The sequence below is a fragment of the Tenrec ecaudatus genome, chromosome 1 (assembly GCF_050624435.1).
Source record: "Tenrec ecaudatus isolate mTenEca1 chromosome 1, mTenEca1.hap1, whole genome shotgun sequence".
In the NCBI taxonomy this organism is placed as follows: domain Eukaryota; kingdom Metazoa; phylum Chordata; class Mammalia; order Afrosoricida; family Tenrecidae; genus Tenrec; species Tenrec ecaudatus.
The window spans coordinates 51,202,863-51,223,497 of NC_134530.1; the positions used below are offsets into that span (position 1 = coordinate 51,202,863).

Here is a 20,635-nt window from a genome sequence, read left to right on the forward strand (position 1 = left end):
AATTGGGTGCCAGTGTGTCTCTCATTCCTCTGTAGGCAAGCTGCTGTTTTATTTCTGGAAGCTTTCCAGATTTCGCCCTTATCCTTGGAGTTACAGTTTTCACCAGAATTAAACCTAAGACTGAATATTCATGAGTTTAAGTTTTCCTTAGGTTGTAAAAATACCACAAAAAGAAAAATTTCTTCCTCTTCACTTATGTTGTTGCTTTCTGAAATCTTATTATACAGATATCAAAGTTTCTTCCATGTCTCTTAGCTTTTTTCCCTCATACTCTGTACTTTCATGCATGTGCCTGCCCTAAGTTTTCCAGTGGTGCTTTGAATTTCATTTCCCAGTCTTTTGGTCTCTATAAGTTCCTAGTTAGAAGCTGTTAACCCTTATTTAGACTTTCCAAAGTAAAAATATTTCTAAGTATTCAACTCTGGTGCTTTCTACCTTTGATGTTAACGTGTGCAGGTGTTCTCGGTGCTCATTCTACATGGAGTTTCAGCTTCTCACGTGAGTAAACTAAGTTGGGTCATTGCTTTTCTGCCCCTCTCTCTTCCCAAACTCGTATTATTTCTATGTTATTATGCTTGATGGTACCTCTCAGGTCTTTATGCTCTGTCCATCTTTCTTCTCTTTTCCCCCCTCCCTCCTTGGTCCTCAGACTGGACATTTTCATTTGACTTATTTTAAAGTTGGCTGATTCTCTCTTCTTTGTGGTGGATCAGCTTTGTGGTGGAGCCCACCTGGTGAATTTTTCATTGTTATATTTTTCAACTCCAGAATTTCTATGTGGTTCTTTTTTGTAATTTTTATCTATTAATACTTTCTATCAGGTGAGACATTGTCTGCAGACCCTCCTTTAGATCTTTAGAATGGTTTCTCTTAATTCTTTGACTTTAAACAGCAACTTTAAAGCCTTTGTCTAGTGAGTGCAACATCTGGGCTTCCTCAGAGTTCCTATGAACTGACTACTTTTCCCCCTGTGTATACACTATTGTTTCTTTAAGTGCCTTGTAATTTGTTGTTGAAAACTAGTTTCAATATTACAATAGTGGCAGTTCTTGGAATCAGCCTCTTCTACCCGTTATACTGCTGTTACTGTTTACTGTTGTTGCTTCTGTTTGCTTAGCTACTTCTCTGAACTACTTCTGTAAAGTCTATACTCTGTGTGGCCACTTAAGTCACTGAGCAGCTTAGTTGTCATACAGTGACTGGACAGAGTTCCTTATTATGGCTGAACACAAAAGTCTCCCAATTGTACTATCAACGTTCATTCAGCTGAGCAGTTTACAAGTCTGCCTCGGTCTTCCTTTTCTGCTAACACGGCAGCCAAAAACAAGAGTTGTGGACCATTTTGAGTCTCTGTAAACAGCCCTGGGCATGAGAGTAGACTTGAGTATAGATTAGTAAGATTGTTAGAGCGTTTATATCCCCTTGGGAGTATCTCATTCACTAGCATTTTTTTAAGCCTCTGCCAGCCTATTCTTTACCTCTGTATACACACTGCTAAGATATGCAACAATTTCTTAATTACTTTTGACAGAGACTACCAAGGGAAAAGGCGGGGACACTTAACAAGTTCTGAGTCAGGTCAAATACAGATAGCCTTGAGAATGAAGTCTTTCAGAGAATCACCAAATAATGACAACTCTCAAAAAATGAAGCTTTGATGAAGCTCTAATCTGGTCCCTTCCAGTGGCTGCAGGTCTTCTCTGTGATTGGCAGCTATTGGCTTTCTCAGCTACCCTTGGTGCTCAAGGTGGTAGAGAGAGATGAGAATAAGGCAAGTTAAGACACTATAAAGTTTGCTGTTTTTACCAAAATTCTGCCATTTTTTCTTGCATAAACGCTTTGTATTATTGCTGGGTGCCTTTGGTTAATTTCCAGGGTCATGAAAGTTAACTCTGACATTTTTTTGGTCATGTTTTTATGGAGGAATTTTGAGGTCTTTGCCATTTTGTACATCCTCTGTATTGATTTTCAACTCTTTCAGCTCAATCTTTATAATTATTTTCTGTGCAACTATTCAGTGCATCAATTTCCAAAATTTTAGTATTCATATTTATTTCCTTTATTTCCCCTGAGATTACTAATAATGTTCATTTAACAATCTTCGATTTACACTATTTCTTTAGCGCAGGTTGCATTTGGAGTCTCTTTTCATAGTATTGATTTTCATCAAATGACTGATAAGTCTTGGTTATCAGTTCATAAATAGTTTTTTGGGGTTTTTTTTCCCTCAATGGATGAGAATCTTTGCTCATCTGTTGATGTATGCATGTTCTAGTTTTGCTTACCTCTAGAAACTATGAAAAGGGGAAATGAGGACTATCTTCAGGTAACTTGCTTTCTGCATATGACTATCTTTTCTATACATCATTAAATTATCTGGGATATAGTATTTCTCTACCAGGATTCTCACCTTAGATAGAGCGAAATTCTCATCATTTCAGCTGGGGCTAATTAGCTCATCTCCTCCAACATTTCCTGTTAATCTAGTTGCTGTCCCTGTAGATTTACCTATCCTGAATTTGCTGTATATACTTTCAATTGTGATTTCTTCTGCTAGATCCTCCAAAAAGCGAATCTAATTAATTCCTATATTTCAGAAATTCATCAGCCTCAACAGCTGATGGCAACCTTTCTTGATTTTATCATCTTAGTTACTTTTTAGGCTGCTTTTAGTAGTTCTAACTCACCAATGGTTCGGGAGAAAGATGAAGCTGTTTGCTCCTACAGAGAATAACAGAAACCCTAGGAGGCATTGTACTGGCCCTTCCATTACCATAAATATGAAGGGCTCCCAAAAGTTCATGGGAAACTTCCACTATCTTTTAACTCAATTCTTTACATAAACTTTTTGAAGTCTTCCAGTATGGGGGTGGCTTTAAAGAACAGAAATTTTGTGATAAGAGTTGTATGAGTCCCTAATAAAATGTAAAAAAAAAAAAAAAGAGGAGAAAAAAATGATTAGGACAAAGACTGTACAGATGTGCTTTATACAATTGATGTATGTATATGTATGAACTGTGATAAGAATTGTATGAGCCCCTAATAAATTGTTAAAATTAAAAAAAAAACAAATTTTTTAAAAATTTAAAAAAAGAAAGAACAGAAATTTATTTATTAACAGCTCAAGAGGCTGAAAGCTCAAATCCAGGACTGGTTCTAGGGAGATCCCTCTTTGTCTATTTCCCTCCTTGGAGTTTCTAGACTCATCTGCTTTTTGTGTCTTTCAACACTTATTTTTTTGAGGACATGATTCAATCGATCACACCGCCTATTTAAGAGCCTTTCTACTCAAGAGTGCTACTGAAGTAGACACAAATATCCAGCAGACTCACACTGACCTTCCTAAAGAAACTTTAGGTTGATGCTGGGAACCTTGAAGCTCTCACAGCTCAGACAATAGCCCAGATTACATTTCTTTGACCAAACAAGTTACAACCAATCAGTCCTTGTTGCCCAGCCTTCCCTTGGACAGACAAAAGCCAGGCCATGCTGGTTAATACCCTCTATAAATAGCCCAGCCAAGTGACTGTGGTACAGCTGGTGAATTCTGGCTACTTTGAAAGAGGCATGACTGGTTACCACATAATGAATTATCATCTCTACGAATATTTATAGTTAACACTTCACAAAATAGGATCAGAATTTTCTAAGTGGTTTATGTGTGTTTGGCAAGGTAAATGTTTTACTGGGCATATATTTTTCAGTTTTTAGAAGGGTGAATTTGAGTCTACCATAGGCTCCTAAACTTACATGGCCCACGGTTCCCCTTTCAGAAAAAAGAAATTACTCAGAACCCCTTGGCAATGAAAAGAGTTTGCATTTTATAGCCCATCATCTAAGAAAAAGTATAGGCACCTGCTTTTGTAGCCCCCTTGGATGTTTCCAGTGCCCCCCTAAAGGGTGGTATCACCCACTTTGGGAATACTGGTCTAAACTCATTATGTTATCAGGAAGGCTGTTAAACTCAGGTAATTCCAGGTTTTTGGGTGGCTGAGTTGGGACCTTCCACAGCAACTGTCTTGCAGGATCATGCATGACTCAGTTGTGACAAGGTCGGGGTCTGGGTCAACCTGTTCTCCAGGGGTGGCCCTAGCAACCCACTGGGTCCTGACACACAGAAGGTAGTCTGTAAATATTCCCTGGCAAGAAATGAGCCAGCTGCCTTTCACAGCCCCCATGGGAGCGGCAACATTCCTTATGTACATTCTGAACATTTACCTGGACATGGCATGAAGCAGTCCCCCAAACACCAAGGGATAAGGTTGAAGGTATTTTACAGCCAGCGGGAGGAGGGATGTCATATATGCCTCATGGAAGTCATTGGCTCTTTCCTTAACTTTTAATTGTGAAGTACGGTCCCCTGGTTACACTACTGTCGGTTGGGCTGTTAACCCCAAGGACTATGGTTCAAACTCACCAGGAGAAAACGGAGGCTGTCTGTTCCCATATAGATTTAGTTTCTAAAACGATATATAGCAGGGGTGGAGAACTTTTTTCTGCCAAGAGCCATTTGGATTATTTATAACATCACTTGAGGACTACACTGGTCAAACATTTAAATTAACTCAACCCGAATATGATGCCGGTCTACTTCTCGTTGGTGAGGCGTGTGATGTTAGGGCTGTATGGAGTCACTATGGGCGTCAGAATCAACTCAGTGGGAGTGGGTTAGGTTTCATTTTGAGATTTCACTTGGGGATGAAAGTGTACAGTGCATGTCAATCTTTCAGCCAACAATCCATGCACATTTTCTTTCATCTCACTAATTGCAGTCCCCAAAATATAACGAACGGCCCATGTCCTACTTCCCCCGAGTTTATCATTATTTTTTATTGTTGTTGTTGTTTTTAAGTTTATTTAGTCTGTACCAAATTCTTACCAGAAAAATAGACTCTAAAAAGAACCATTCAGAATGTCTAAATTGACTTCTTGTAAAAGCATTCTTCAAAGTTGTCTGTAACTCAATCGGTAACAAAAATTAACAGAAACTTCCCCTACAAGGGTCTTATGTAACAGGTCGATGTGTTCCATTGGGAACATTCCAAACCCTCAGAAAGAAATGAGAACAAATGGGCTAATGAGGACTGGATGTGCCCGGGTGGGCTTACTAACAGTCCAGCAGCTCTACTACATCCCGGCTACCCCTCTGGATTCCTCTGCAGCTCACAGCAACTTGTCAATCACAAAACAGAAGAATTTAATGTTAAAAGGTTCAGATTGTAAAGAACTTAGTTTTCAAGCTTTGTTTTCTTTCTTTTATGTGTGAGGCTAGTACTTCTTAGGAAATCACTTTTTTTTCCCTGTAAGGGCTATTTTCTGACACATAGCATACTCCATAAATAATCTGTATGTGGCTTCCAGGAGTATAGAAAAATTAGTATCCTGTTCCATCTACTTCCTAAAGTCAAGATTCTACATTATCAAGCAGCTCTCCAGTATTCAGATGAAATTTACAATACTGAGAGCTAAGTCTTTTGATACATATTAGGGGGTACTAAAAAAAAACCCAAAACTGGAACTGCGCTGGGTGGAGCTGAGTTTTTGTAGTATGCAATTTTTCCAGCTAGGTAAGCATCAAGCAACTCGCTCTGAGTTAGTGCACCCAGTGGCATTGCCTAGGAAAGTTCTCTCTGGTCACAGTGAATTTTTTCGTAAAAGCCGTTTCGCTTGAACTTCATTTCTTGTGATGGCTAATTTAAGAGGGCAGCGTGTGGCTGTGAAATTTTATTTCCTGCTTGGGAAAATTGTCGCAGAAACTGTTGTGATTTGAACAGCTTACAAGGACAGCACTTGGGGAAAAGCTCAAGTGTACGAGTGGTTTTCTCATGTCAAAAAAGGTGAAATGTCAATTGATGGAAAAACCTTGTTCTGGACGTCTGTCAACTTCCCGAACAAACAAAAATGTCGACTCATAAGGCATTTGGAGTTCATTCTACCAGGTCAAAGTTTAAAAAACGTTTCCAAGAATGGAGTTGCAGATTTGACAGATGTATTAAGTGCAATGGCGAGTTCTTTGAAGGTGATAAGGTTGCTTTGTAAAAAAAAAAAAAAAAAGAATTAAAATACATAGCTGGTTTTTTGGAGGGGTACCCCCTGGCATACACGTCCCCAGTGACCAGGACTAAATTCAATTTTTCTATTGTTTCTTTCGCTAAATTTATTTCCTCCTTCAAAAATCTATGAAGATAAAAAAAAAAAGACATGCCGTTTCAGAGCTGTCATTTCAGCTCAGAGTGAAAAACAATGAAGCAAACTCTTATATTTATTATTTCACCCTATAAACTACAACTCACAGTAAACTCTGGGGTCAAAATGCTCAAGTAGGTTTAAATCCCAGCTCTGACAATGACCAGCTATGGATATGGAGGGCCTGAGTACATTATTTACTCTGTCTGGATGTAAGTTATGTGATTTGTAAAGTGAGAATAGTAGTACCTTTCTAACAGACTTGTGATGAGCTAAGTTATAACTATAAGCCTATAGAACAGTTCCTACTACCTAATAAGTGTTATATTTGTTCAATAAAAATAAGTAAATAAATAATATCTCAGACACTAGATACATCAGGAAAGAAATCTGGTTTTGAGTGAAAGTTAATTCATTAACTAGTTCCTCTTGATTTCTTAAAGGGTGAGATATTTAAACAATTAAGGTAAAGATCTTAAGGCAAAGCTCCTTATGAATCTATTAATAACTATTTTATAAGTATAATAACTATTAGAAAATTGAGTCTAGCTAAAGTGGCATTGTGGGCTAAGCAATGGCCTGCTAACCTTAAGGTGAGCAGTTTAAACCTACCAGCTGTTCCTCAGGAGAAAGATGAGGCTGTCTTTACCTAGAACCTGTCAGAAGCCTTCGTAAGCAGTTCTACTCTGTCCTAAAATGTAGCTATGAGTCAGAATCAACTCAATGGCAATGAGTTCCATTTTGGTATTGCCCAGATGCCTTTAATACTTGGCTTTGATTCCAAATACTGTAGAAAAGAATTTTCCTCTAAGCCCTAAACTTATGTTTAGAAGTTCATGGGCAATTTAACACTGAACACCAAGCAAGTCTCGTTACTCAGCAAATACAAAAAATGAATCATGTCACAAATAAGTTGATAATACTAATAGCTAACATTTATGGAATGTTTTCAATCATCAGGTGTTTTTCTAGGTACTTTACATATATTATCTCAAACATCTAAAGAATAAGGACTATTCATTATTGTCATCATTTTATAGATGGAATAATTAAAAAACACACAGTAACTTGCCCAAGGTTATACATCAAGTCAGTTACCACCTAAGCAGTTAAGTCATTCAAACCAGGAGCCTGGCTTCAAAGGCTGGGCCTCCCAAGCCAGTTATGTTCCTCATAAAGACACTTTAAAAAATCATTTTATTGGGGCTCTTACAGCTCTTATTACAATCCATATATACATCCATCGTGTCAAGCACATTTGTACTTATGTTGCCATCATCCTTTTCATAACATTTTCTTTCTACTTGAGCCCTTATTAGTCAGCTCATACCCACCTCCCCCACCCACCCTCCTGCCCTCCCGATCCCTTGATAATTTATTTTTTCATGCACAATGACACTTTTTTATAAAAAGCTGACAAAGATTAAAAAATAACATTTTGCCATGTTATTTTCACTAATAGGCAGAATTAACAATGAGACAATAAAACGCATAAGAAAACCAAAGGAAACCCATTGCCATCATGTCACTGCCAACTCAAAGCAACTTTATAGGACAGGACAGGGCAGAAACGCCCGTGAGTTTCCGAGACTAGCTCTTTACAGGGGTAGAATGTCTCATCTTTCTCCCATGAAGCCCTGCTGGTGTAGCACTTGTGAATTGGGCTGCTAAATGCAAGACCAGCAGTTCTAAACCACCAGCCAGCTCCTCTGGAGAAAGATGAGGCTTCCTACTCTTGTCAGGAGCTGCAGTCTTGAAAACTCACAGAGGCAGTTCGACCCTGACTTAAAGGTCAGCACTGACTTGATGGCAGAGTTTTAGTCTGGTGGTCTTCTCCCAGTAAAACAGCTGGTGGTTTTCAACTGCTGACCTTGGGGTTAGCAGCCCAACTTGTAACCACTACACCACCTGGGTTCCTTAGAAGAAACTAAGAAAAGTGGTGAAATTGCTGCTTTGTCCTTTTTCAACTTTTCAGGTCTCTCAAATGAGTTTGAGTTAATACAATATGAAATACTCTAAAAACTAGCTGGCATGTAGCAAGGGGTAGTGGTGGTAACATAATCATAGTTCAGACTGTAACTGCCGCATCTCTCAAGGTTTCGTCCACCTTTTTTCCTTTTGAGTATAGAAAATGTATCAAGACAATGTTTCACTGTCACTAACCCTAATGACTCCTCCTCTCAATAGTTACAACTGCTTCTCGTGTTTACCTATTTTGTTATCTGACATTTTGTATTTATGATAATAAGAAAAGGCCTAATATCCAACTATTTGATGTTCCTGGTAGGCAGTGACGAACACCAAGGTGCAAAATGAGAGTAACACTGGCTGTGATAGTTAAGGTTACAACAGTTTGACTGGGCCAAGATTCCCAGTGGTTTGGTAGTTCTGTAATTATTTGGCATGTGTGTAATGATGTAATTTTGTCAGTTCTGTACCTTAATGACCACTCATCTTCCACTTAGTGATGTGATGTGGTCATGCATGTTTACAAAATGGTTTTTGTTTACAAAATGGATTTTGCATAATGATAGATTCAGGGGTATACTTCAAACTGATTAGATCTGTATATGAGCAAACTGCTTTATTCCTCAGCTCTCTTTTCTTAACTTACATAAAACTGGATTGGGGCCAGAAGAGAAAATAACGAAGTTCTGTAAACTTGTGACTAGGTGCCACAGACAGGAGCGCAGCTTGAATCTACCTAAACTTGGCAGGCTAGGTGGGAACTACCGAAGGATTCTAAGGAGAGAGGCTCTGAATGTGACCGAGCAGTTTTCACTTCATGGCTGTGCCGGAGTGAGGTGACAACAACTGTGACCAAGGCAAAAGGCCTCCTCTCTCGATTGCTCTGCACAATCACTTAGGTCAGAGGCTTAACACACTCAAGAAACTATTTTTAGAGAGAAAAATACCTGACCAACTTAAATACTTCCACTAGAAAAAGTCAATGGTGGAATAAAAATCTAGCAGTCACAGATACACATCAATAGGATAGGATATGCTATCTCTTAGTGAATGGAAACCAGCAGTTTGTTTGAAAGGAAATACAATAAAGCAGAATAGAAATATCAGAATGCATTACTAATAAATGACAAATGCTTTCACAAAACTTAATTCAATATTTAATATTAATATGTAGATATGTGCATGTGAGTCATACATAACTTATTGTGAATCATATTAAGAGAATAACTTGAGAACCACTTTACCCAGAAGATATATATGAACCAGCTAGTCAAATGGGAGGAAAACAGCCACTTCACAATGTCCCCGAAGAATTACTGAAACCCCAATGAAGGCTGAACATGACAAAGGGACAAGAGAAGGGTAAAAGAAAGCAGAGGAAAGACCTAGGCAGCAGACATTTATGGAGGTCTAAATACAGGCATGTACATATGTGAATACATTTATATATAACGATAGGGAAATAGATCTATGAACATGTATTTATTTGTTAAGGATTAAGGCAGCAGACGGACACTGGGCCTCCACTCAAGTACTCTCTCAACGCAAGAACACTTTGTTCTAATAACCTGGCACTCTGTGATGTTAACTGCACCTGACATGATTGCTGAAAACAAAATGGTGCATAAGCAAACGTGGTGAAGAAAGCTGATGGTGCCCGGCTATCAAAAGATATAGCATCTGGGGTCTTAAAGGCTTGAAGGTAAACGAATAGCCATCTAGCTGAGAAGCAACCAAGACCACATGGGAGAAGTACACCAGCCTGTGTGACCACAAGGTGTCGATGGGACCAGGTATCAGGCATCAAAGACCCAGAACAAAAATCTTATGGATGTGAGTGAGGGGGAGGGAGGATGGAAACCCAAAGCCCACCTGTAGTCAAATGGACATCCCCTTTCAGAAGGGTCACAAAGAAGAGAGGTGCCAGTCAGGGTGCAGTATAGCCCTATCAAACACACCAACTTCTCTTTAGTTCCTTAATGCTCCCCCCTCCCCACTATCATGACCCCAGTTCTACCTTACAAATCCCGCTAGCTAGACCATAGCATGTGCACTGGTACAGATAAAAGCTCGCAACACAAGGAATCCAGGACAGATAAAACCCTCAGGCCCAATAATGAGAGTAGTGATACCAGGAGGGTAAGGGGCAGGTGGGGGGAACTGATCCCAATGATAGGCATATAACCCCCTCCCAGGGGGGGTGAACAACAGAAAAGTGGGTAAACAGAGACAGCAGTCAGTGTAAGACATGAAACAAAGAATAATTTATAAATTATCAAGGATTCATGAGGGAGAATGCTGGGGGGCAGAAAATGAGCTGATCCCAAGGGCTCAAGTAGAAAGAAAATGCTTTGAAAATGATGATGGCAACATATGTACAAATGTGCTTGACACAATGGGTGGATATACATGGATTGTGATAAGAACTGTATGAGCCCCCTATAAAATTAAAAAAGAAAGTAGCCACTTCAAACTAAACACACAAAAATCTTCCTGTTCTAGTAGTTTTTTAAATTAGGGGAGAGGGGACGCAAGACAAAGACTACTACAAAAGCAGTCTATTTAACTAATATAAGTTAATTAAATAAGAAAACTTAGTATGTTAATTAAAAGAAGCAGATTCCTAATCAGTGTCACTTCTTATGAATAATGGCAGGGATTTTTCCTGTTAAGCTGAGTCCACGATTCTCAATTAAAATACTCAGAAACTTGGGGTAGAAAGGGGAATCGATTACAAGAATCTCCATCTAGCCTCCTCCTTGGGGGATGGACAGCCGATAAGAGGGCGGGGGTAGACATCGGACAGTGTAACATGACAAAATAATAATTTATTAATTATGAAGGGTTCATGAGGTAGGGAGGAGTGGGGATGGAGGGGGGAAATGAGCAGCCAATATTAAGGGCTCAAGTAGAAGGCAAATGTTTTGAGAATGATGATGGCAACAAATGTACATATTGTGCTTAACACAATGGATGTATGTATGGATTATGATAAGAATTGTACAAGCCCCCAATAAAATGATTTTTAAAAGACTACTCAGAAACTAATTTATTGAGTCTAAGACTCTTGCATTATGCTGTACTTCCACTTAATATAAAATCATAGTTTTTTTTTAGAAAAAAAAACCAAAAACCAACCCACCTTTTTTTTAACTCAGGAAAAATAAAAGCAAAAAGAAAGTGTTAATATAATTAATACTATTCTAAATGACTATTATTTGCATTTTTTCACAAAACAATTAAGTTTGTGAAAGTCCCCTCCTCTTTTCAAAGTAAAATGAAAAACAATGACAAATATACAGAAAAACCAGAACCAGTGTAAGCCGGAAACCTGTCAGTTAAGAAAAACTCAAGTGTTTTGAGAGAGAAAAGTGGTTAAGATCCTGTCAAAGGGAGGAAATTAGCAAGACCCAGAAAAACAAGGTAGTTCCAGCTCTCAAGATTTTTACTACATTAGTCTAAATATAGTAACAAGAGGGATATACTCAATTGTGCACAAATATTTGAAAATGAGGCCAGAGGAAAATCTCTTATACGATGCCGGCGAGTTCAACCCAGGCAGACATTCCAGTGTAGTCTTCTCGTTTACACTTCAAATTTGTTAGATTCATAGGGAGGGCATCAGAATTTCAACGTTTTAGAGTACTATATAAACTCATTTAATACTCTGCAAATCAAAGAAAGGAAAACAATTAACTTAATGGGGCAAGACCATTTTAATAATCTAGAATTAATTTTATTAAAACCTGCCTTTCCTTCAAATAACAAAAATAATTAGCTTCCGTAAGACAATTGAAAAGGAGGAAAAGGGCTGATCCTATTTTGCTGTCTTAGTGTATATTTTTGTCACCTGAGAAATGTGTAATTAAAGGAACTGCAATTTGCTTTATGTCAGCATTTATTTAAAAACATGGAAACCTCACACTTAAGGGTCCCACCCCCCAAATTTTATCTTTCTGTGTTTTAGAAAAGTTGGGTGTTTAATCTGAATCTTTATTGGAAGAAACCACTAAGCTAGTAGGCCCTTTATAAAAATGTCACAAACTCTGGAGCCAGAATGACTAAATTCAGATCAGCTCTGGCTAGCTAACTAGTTTTGTGATACTGTGTGATGTCTGGCATTGATTTCCCCATTCATAAACTGACAAAAAAATTTAGAAATATTTCCTTAGTATTGCTATAAGAAATAAAGAGGTAAAAAAAAAGAAATAAAGAGGTAATATGAAGGAGCTTCAAAAAGTTTGGAAAATGCCATCATCTTGCAAAATATTATTTTTTTAATAGCTTTATTGGCATATCCTTCACACACTATACAATCTAATCATTCAGTCACCAGAGCGATCAATGTCTGAACATTTTCTTCTAGTTCTCATTGTTGTTAGTTGCCATCATCTTTAAATTTTATTTTCTACACTTGCTGAAGCCCTCTAGGTTCAGGGGTCCTTAACCTTCCTAATGCTGAGATCCTTTCATACAGTTCCTCATGTTGTGACCCCCCCCCACCCATAAAACTATTTTCATTGCTACTTCATCACTGTCAGTTTGCTACTGGTATGAACCGGTTGAGAACCGCTGCTCTAGTGTATGTAAACTACTTAGAATAGTTCTTGACTCAAAGTTTCATATAAGAATAATCCTTTTTAATTACTGGTTTCTACATTGTAAAAAAGTTCCCCAAATAAGTATTTTCATTGCTTACTTGGCCAAGTCATCAGGAAAAACAAATCGATGCAAAAGGACATCGTGCTGGTAAAGGTAAAGGAAAGGGTGGAACTAGGTAAACCCTCCCTGCGATGGATCAACCCTGTGACTGCAACAACGGGCGCAAACCCAGGCAATGGTTTGTTCTGTTACACCCAATGTCTCTGCGAGTTAGAGCCAATTAGACAGCAATTAGCAAAAATAGGGAAAAAACATAATTTGATATTGATATTAAGCTGAGATGGCATGGGCTAGATGGCAGTGAGTTTGAGTTTTGTTTGAAGCTATGATACGATGTAAATACCTTACACCCAAAGAATAAAATCACTGAGACCTCTGGAGAAAAAAAGGGGGGCAAAAACTCTATTTAAAAATATTATATGCCACTGGCATTGTCTCGGGATGAGTTTATTTTAATACTATGTTAAATCCTGTAGTTCGTCAGATCAAATTTGGAACTCAGTATAAATGTCAGCCCTGTATAATATCACCTAGTTTATTTCAATAACCTGAACATTACTATATTTTATACAAGATGTACCCATATGATACTGAAAAAAAATTTGTGATAAGAATTGTACGAGCCCCCAATAAAATGATTAAAAAAAGAAAAGATTCTAAAATGGATTTTAGCAATGATTGCACAACACTTCTTGATATGATTGAACTATTGAATTGTATATGTGGATTATGTACCAATAAAATTTTTATTATTAAAAAAAATTACAAAGCTTATTCTATTTTCCAGGAAAGAAAAATAAAAACAAATTTAAGTGATACAAATACTAGCCAAGCTAGTAAGTTAAAGTACATCCAACACAACCTATAGGAAAGATCTTCTAAGATATTAAACACCGACTTTCCTGGACTGGTCTGTTAACTTATTTACTGTAAATCCGGAAAAAAAACACTTTTTTTTTTTTTTGGCCAATGAGTTGATTCCAACTCATGGGGATTCTATAGGATAAAACTGCTCTATTGGGGTTCCAACACTGAAATCTTTACAGAAGCAGATTGCCCACTTTCTCTCCTGGAGCAGCTGGTAGGTTTCAATCAGCAGCTGAAAGCTTTAACCAATGCACTGGCCAGGACTCATCTATAATAAGTCAGTTCTATTTATTACTATATTTATTTTTAATGAAAAATATTACTGCATATTTAACATGGGAAACCAATAAAGGCAGATTGTATGAAATCTGCATTACAAATGTTTCTACTTTTAATAATTACCTAGCCCAGAACTTGAGTTGATAGGACAACCTGTCAACTTCTACTTTTCTTTAAAAAAGGCTTTTTTCCCCCTACTCCATTGTTGCAGGCAAAAAGATTTCAGCTCGATTTAAAAACCTGTGCCACAGATGTCTTATCCTCGACTCTCATTCACATCAGATTAAATGTATGGAAAGGAACCACCAACTAAGAGCGTATGCTCTCTAGCCTACAACCCTACTCTGAGTACAGGACTTCATTAGCATTATTATTTTAAGTAACTTCGGAAAAATGATCACCAATTTTGTAAGCCCTGATTTATTTATAAAATGAACTCTATGGGACAAACTATAGAAATTTATCTAGGATTAGATAAAATTGTAGAACTCTAGGCAAGTACTAGCTGAAAGTTGAGAGGCTGGAACTCATCCAGAGGTTCCTGGAGATGTGCTTTTGAAACATCACAGTTTTGGGAATTCTGTAAAGTGCTACTTGGCACACATAAGGTTACCATGAGGAGAAATCAATTGCGCAGCAAATAACAATAATGCGTCTAGGTTAGCCTGAGATTTAGCTAGAGAAATAGTTTGGAAATTGAATAAAAGGCTGAAAGGCGGCCCTGCATCAACACAAATACAGGTTGTTAAGAGTTCAAATTCTGTGGTCCCATAGTTTATTATGTAGGGAACTGGAGTTTCCATGGCTTGGAGGGTGGGGAGGGGAGTGTACAAAACTAGGAAATGAAGAAACAACTGCAACTAGCCCATACTCATTGAGGTTAGTTTTTAAGATTTGGAAATGGCAAAGGTCAGGGTGAAGGGAAGTTAGTTTCTAGGGTTGGTCCTGGGAGGAAGAACTGGTAAGTCCTAAAAGCCAACCAGAAGGGTCCTACTCTACTCTGTGGCTTCTAGGATATAAGATAGCTTTGCTCCAAAGTCCTTTGCTAAAACTAGATGAAGGGAGCAGCCCAATTTTGGTATAAGCGAAGGTCTATCACATTCTCTTATAAGAGGGGGCTTCAAAAATCCCGTGGGAAAATGGAATTAAAAGACAAGGGAATTTTCCCGCGAGCTTTTTAAAACCTCCTTCATGCTCCTATGTAGCTTAAAATGAAAGATTTTTTCTGTATTTCACTAGTCAATAGAGAAGTGGCTATACGGAAAGTTTTGTTCACATCTGAAGTACTAACTTTTACAGCCGAATTTATAATTACAGAAAATTATCACACGCAAAAATCTGCACTCAAATGCTAGTCATTCAATTAAACACAAAAGGATCCAATGCTCTATAAACCATGGGGAGAAGGGGGTGTCACAAAATCTGAACACAACAACTATTCAATCCACACATTATCCCTTCATATTACAGGTGACGTCACTAGAATTTCACAAAACCTCAAGGGAAACTTAAGAAAGAAGTTCTAAGTTTTAAAATGGGGGGGGGGCAAAGAGAAGGGCTGGAGGGGGGGTCGACTAGAAAACTTAATACAGTGAAGACGAAACTATGTATGAGGCAAGAGTTGGGGTCCAATGCAAGTAAACAGTCTTGGAAACAAACCACTGGTGAACCCCAGCAGAAAACGTCTCAGTAACTGCACACACACTACCATTGCTGGCTGTGAACTTACTAACTCCGGGACTAATAATCTCCCCCAAGAAGCTCTGTCCTTTGTCACAGCCAACTGTCCTGTAAGTAAAGCCCATGCATGCAGATGACAGGGCCGCCTCTATCCGCACGTCCACCCTTGGCCTCAGCTGTGCGCATCCATTCTCCAAGGAACCCGCGCAAAGAGCCCTCACCACCGCCAATAGTCCAGCGCACACAAGCCCCCCGCCTGCTCCCCTGCACCGAAGAGAGCCCCCAAACTGAGCGCCAGAGAAGAGCTGGGGCCACCTTAGTTACTGGCCTGCGAGGGCTACCTGCCGGGCAAAACTCCCTCCAGGCCGAGCAAGCTAGGGCCGACTGGGGCTTCGGCAAAGCCCTCCTGCGAAGAAAACGGCGGGAGAACCCCGAGCGAAAGCACGAGTTGCCACTCACTGGGCTCGGGAAGGGAGAGGGTCAAGACTGAAGAAAGTTGGGGGACGACGACCTGGGGGCCGTGGGGCGGGAAAGGGGAGGGAGGTGAGCGCAATGAGGAGGGGGGCCGTCCCCTACCGAGGAAAACAAGCCAGTGGGGTTCCCGGGCATCCGGGTTTGCAAAGAGGGGGGACTGAAGTGAGAGTAGTGTGGGGGAAGAGTCGGCGGCTGAGGGAAGCGCTGGGGCGAACACGGGCTGCCGGGGGAGGGAGGCAGAGGTAAAGGGCGAGAGCGTCTAAGCGGGGGGCCAAAGTGAGGCTCGGGGTGAAGGCAGGGAAGCCCGGCAGGGGACAAGGGGCAGGGGAGGAAAACCCCCGCCCGAAAGACCCCGGGCAGAGCTCTCGGCGCGTCCCTCCATGCGCTGCACTCGGCCGGCGGCCGCTCACACTGTCTGCGGTGGAGACTCACCCAAAGGCGGCAGAGGCCCTACCAAAAGAGGACATGGGACCGCTGAACCAAACACACAGCCGAGCCAGGCGAGTGGGGGAAACGACGGCGTTACCGGGACCCGGATGCGCATCCCTAGGAACCGGAAGTACGGCGCCAGGGTCACCTCACAATCTACGCCTCTTTTCCCTCAGAAGCGGCTTGGCGCATGTGTTAGGCCTCACGGGGCGGGGAAACGGCCGGCCCCGCCCACCCCTCGGGGGCTCCGCCCCTCGGACGCCCGCCCCGGCCACGCCCCTCTTGCGCCTCGAGTCCAGGTTCTGCCGCCCGGTTGGTTCGCGCTCGCTGCGCGGAGGAGCTGGAAGTGCGACCGCGCTCGTTTAAAAAACCAAAACCCCAGCCTCCCTTTTTCAAGAAACTCGAAACACGTGTCCTCCCTGATTCCCCAAACGGAGAGTGAAGAAAATGCTGGATACATTTGGGGGGCTTAGAAATACTGGAAGAATGTAAGTGGAGAGCAAATGCTTTGAGAATGATTGGGGCAGGGAATGTATGGATGTGCTTTATACAATTGATGTATGTATATGTATGGATTGTGGTAAGAGTTGTATGAGTCCCTAATAAAATGTAAAAAAAGAAAAGAGGAGAAAAAAATGATTAGGGCAAAGATTGTACAGATGTGCTTTATACAATTGGTGTATGTATATGTATGAACTGTGATAAGAGTTGTATGAGCCCCAATAAATTGTTAAAAAAAAAAAAACAACTGGAAGAATGAGTGGTAAATGTTGGAAGATGCTTGGGAGGCCCTAGCCTAGCCTACGGAGATCTTATCATTCCCAATGTTTATTTATTCCTAAATTACATTGAGTTTATAGTTAAATTCTATGTGCACACAGTTTTATGTCGTTTATCAGAAACAACAGTTTTTATGCTGTAACTTACAATGACTCACTGCCATGGAGTCGATGCTGATTCATAGCAACCGAGGCTATACCGTAAAGCGTTTACTCACTCCCATTCCACACGGGGAGCAGAAAGGTTCATGGATTCGAACTGCTGACCTTGAGTTAGCAGTCCAACGGGAACCTATTCTGTCATCAGGGCTCCTGAAGTGTATGCATTTGGGGGCCTCTGAACCCTGGTGGCGTCGGGGGTTAGCCACTGGGCTGCTAATTGCAAGGTCTGCAGTTCTCCCACCAGCTGCTTAGCGGGAGAATGCTGAGGCTTTCTACTCCAGTACAGACTTAGAAACTCGCAAAGTCAGAGAGAGGGGCACGCCCTCGTACCTTGTCCTGAAGGAGGAGTCACTGTAAGAATGGATGGCCCTGGGTTTGAGTGGTTTGGGGGGAGGGAGGAATGCCAAGTATAAAAGTGAATCTTTAGACAAGGTTTTTACAGGTAAGTACCACAAACACCATGCAGGAACAGTAGGAGGATTTTTATTAACTCTTTGGTACACCATCAAGATACTTTTTGTCGTACAGTGTTTGGCTGTGTGTTCTTTGTTCACCTTTTTCTGTTGCAACAAGTAATTAAGTAATAGTTATCTATAAGAGGAGTCTTGGTGGTGTAATGTGTTGCTGCGTTGGGCGCCTAACTTCAAAGTGAGCAGTTTGAAACCACCAACTTCTCTTTTGAAGAAAGGTGAGACTTTCTACCCCAGAGTGGCAATTTAACCCTCTCCTTAAAAGCCGCAAGAGCCAGAACTGACTCAATGGCTGTGACTTTAGTGTTTTGTTCCTTTTAATCTATAAAGATTCTTAATTCTCTTCTCTTACACACCACAATTAATTAATCATGAAGTTCTGTGGGATCTTCTTCCAAAGCTGTCCAGAATCTGATACAAGTCAGTCAATCTGGGACTGTTTCTACTGTTTGCTCCCTTGACCTCCCACGGTCTATTAACAGAGGGTCCTATTAAAATCCTAAATCATGTTCCTCCTCCAATGGACTTCCATCTGGAAGAGGAAAGCAAAGTTCTTACATCAGCCTCCGAGATCCTCCAGACTTGATCCCTCCTACCTCCATGACCAGAGGGCAGTGCTGGTTCAACAGTGACTTTCCATAAAAGAAACCTGTTAGTTATCTGTCAAATGTGCCTCACGTGCAGTTACCATCCTTCACTCAGTGGAGAACTGCTCGTTGCAGTGATGCTGAAGGGGGTTCAGCGGAGCTTCCAGACTAAGACAAACTAAGAGGAACGATCTGGTAGTCTACTTCTGTAAATCAGCCCGTGAAAACGGTGAATCACAGCAGTGCAATCTCACTGTGCGCAAGATGATTGTCCATTTGGCTCAGTGGCAGCTCATGACAACAGCAACAACCCCCTTTACAACTCTGACCTCAGTTCCTACTTTGTCCGTTGTCCCTTCACTGTAGACACAGAGCCTTCTTGGCCTTTCTCAAATCTGCAGGCAGACGCAGGGCCATCGTGCTTGCTTGTCTCTTCACGTGGATTGCTCTCCCCCCAGATAATTTCGCCACTCACCTCTTTTATAATTTTGGCTCAAATATCATCTCAATGGTGCTTCTTCCTTGGAATACCATCAGTCTCCCTCTACTCCCTAGCCCAGTTCTCCACTCAGTTTCTCTCTCTCTCTCTCTGACTCAGAATTGGTTTGTTGACAATGCACCATGCTGTCTCTGCACCTAGAACAGCTCTCAGGATCAAAAGAACCCAACCCAAGCCACCCAAGTCCCCGAGGATAGCGTCTGAGCATGGCTGCCCTCCCTACCAGAGGGCAGAGCAAGAACCCCCGCTTGCGCCCATCAGGCCTCCTGAGCATCACACAACCCCACCCTCTCCGCAGCCGAGACTGCAGGGGTCACCTCTACTGGGGTGCAGAGATGGTGTGGCCCCTGTCTGTCTTGAGGCCACCCTAGAACAGTTACCCGGAGGACAGACACCAGACCCAGACCCACGCTTTTGTCCTCCCTCCTTCAGACTGTCCCCACCACTCCCCCAGATCCAGACCCTGGCAAAGGGGCTGGCAAGGAGGGAATGGGGAGGGGGGAGGGTCAGGGTCCCTCGTCTTCTGTTCTCCCAGGTTTTCTCTTACACTGCTCATACTCCCACCCAACACATACGGCATAATCTGTTCTGTGGCACAAGAGATTAAGCACTCAACTGCTAGCTGAGAGTTTGGCAGTTTAAACAAATCTAGTGGTGCCTCGGCAGGCCTGGTGGCACTGTTGATTGAACAGTGCACTGCAACCTCAAGGTTGGAAGTTCAAACCCGCTAGGAGAAAGATGAAGCTATCTGCTCCCATCAATGATGTGGGTTTCAGTTTGGGTCTTGAAGCTATAGAAGTCCTTGTTTATTGCCCCTCGTGGAGTTAGTGGCTCAACTTGCAAGACTTCCGATTAGTGAAGGCAAAGAAAGATTAGGCTACAGGTTCCAGTCAAGATTTACACACGGAAATGCTATATCGAGTCTCAATGAGTCCGAGTCGACTTGGTGCCAGTGGTTTGGTTTGTTGCAGAGGTGCAGACCCATCTGGTGGCAATCTGCTCATGAAAGGTCACGGCCTTGAAGGACACGGAACAGTTCCACTCGGCACGCATAGCTTACCATGAGTCAGACTCGACTGACAGCAGTGTGGTTGAATGTCTCTCTCTCTCTCTCTCTCTCTCTCTCTCTCTCTCTCCACACCACAGTGCGAGGGTCATGATGGAATATCTGTTTGTTTTGTTCACTGACCTATCTCTGCACTTATTGCAGGCAGGTGTTTTTTTTTTTTTTTTTACTTTTAATTGTGATTTAGGTAAAGGTGTACAGAGGAGATCATCAGTTTTAGAGTCAATTGTTTGCATATTTTGTTTCAACTGATCACTTCAATCTCCTCCAGCAATATCACTTATCCTACTTTTTCCAACTGTGAATCCTCTTGTCCATTCCTCCTTTTTTCCCCTAACCTTCAGAGCTTTGACCTTGGGTGAATGCTATCCTTTTGCTCTTAAATAGTCGAATGTTCCTTTTCAGACCTAAAGGATGGCTCAGGGCCATACCCTTGGAGCTCCCATCAATTTTTCTGAGAAATGCACTTTCATTGAGTCAATTCCAACTTTCAAAGACCCTATGGGGCAGGGTAGAACTTCCCTTAT

The 20,635-nt window shown here is 41.1% G+C and overlaps 1 protein-coding gene across 4 annotated transcripts in view; it reads right to left on the bottom strand.

The window, feature by feature from the left end:
• The window catches only part of EYA3 (EYA transcriptional coactivator and phosphatase 3), a 92,863-nt gene extending 76,189 nt beyond the window's left edge, over positions 1 to 16,674 (bottom strand). For 2 of the 4 annotated variants that reach the window (XM_075553073.1, XM_075553060.1), the window contains exon 1: positions 16,549 to 16,674. Coding sequence is in view for 2 of the 4 variants with exons in the window: in XM_075553067.1 (XP_075409182.1) it covers positions 16,549 to 16,660 (112 nt within the window). In the remaining 2 variants the exon portion in view is untranslated. The remainder of the gene's footprint in view (positions 1 to 16,548) is intronic. The other 2 variants (XM_075553067.1, XM_075553052.1) reach the window with 1 other exon arrangement.
• Positions 16,675 to 20,635: the final 3,961 nt, after the last annotated feature.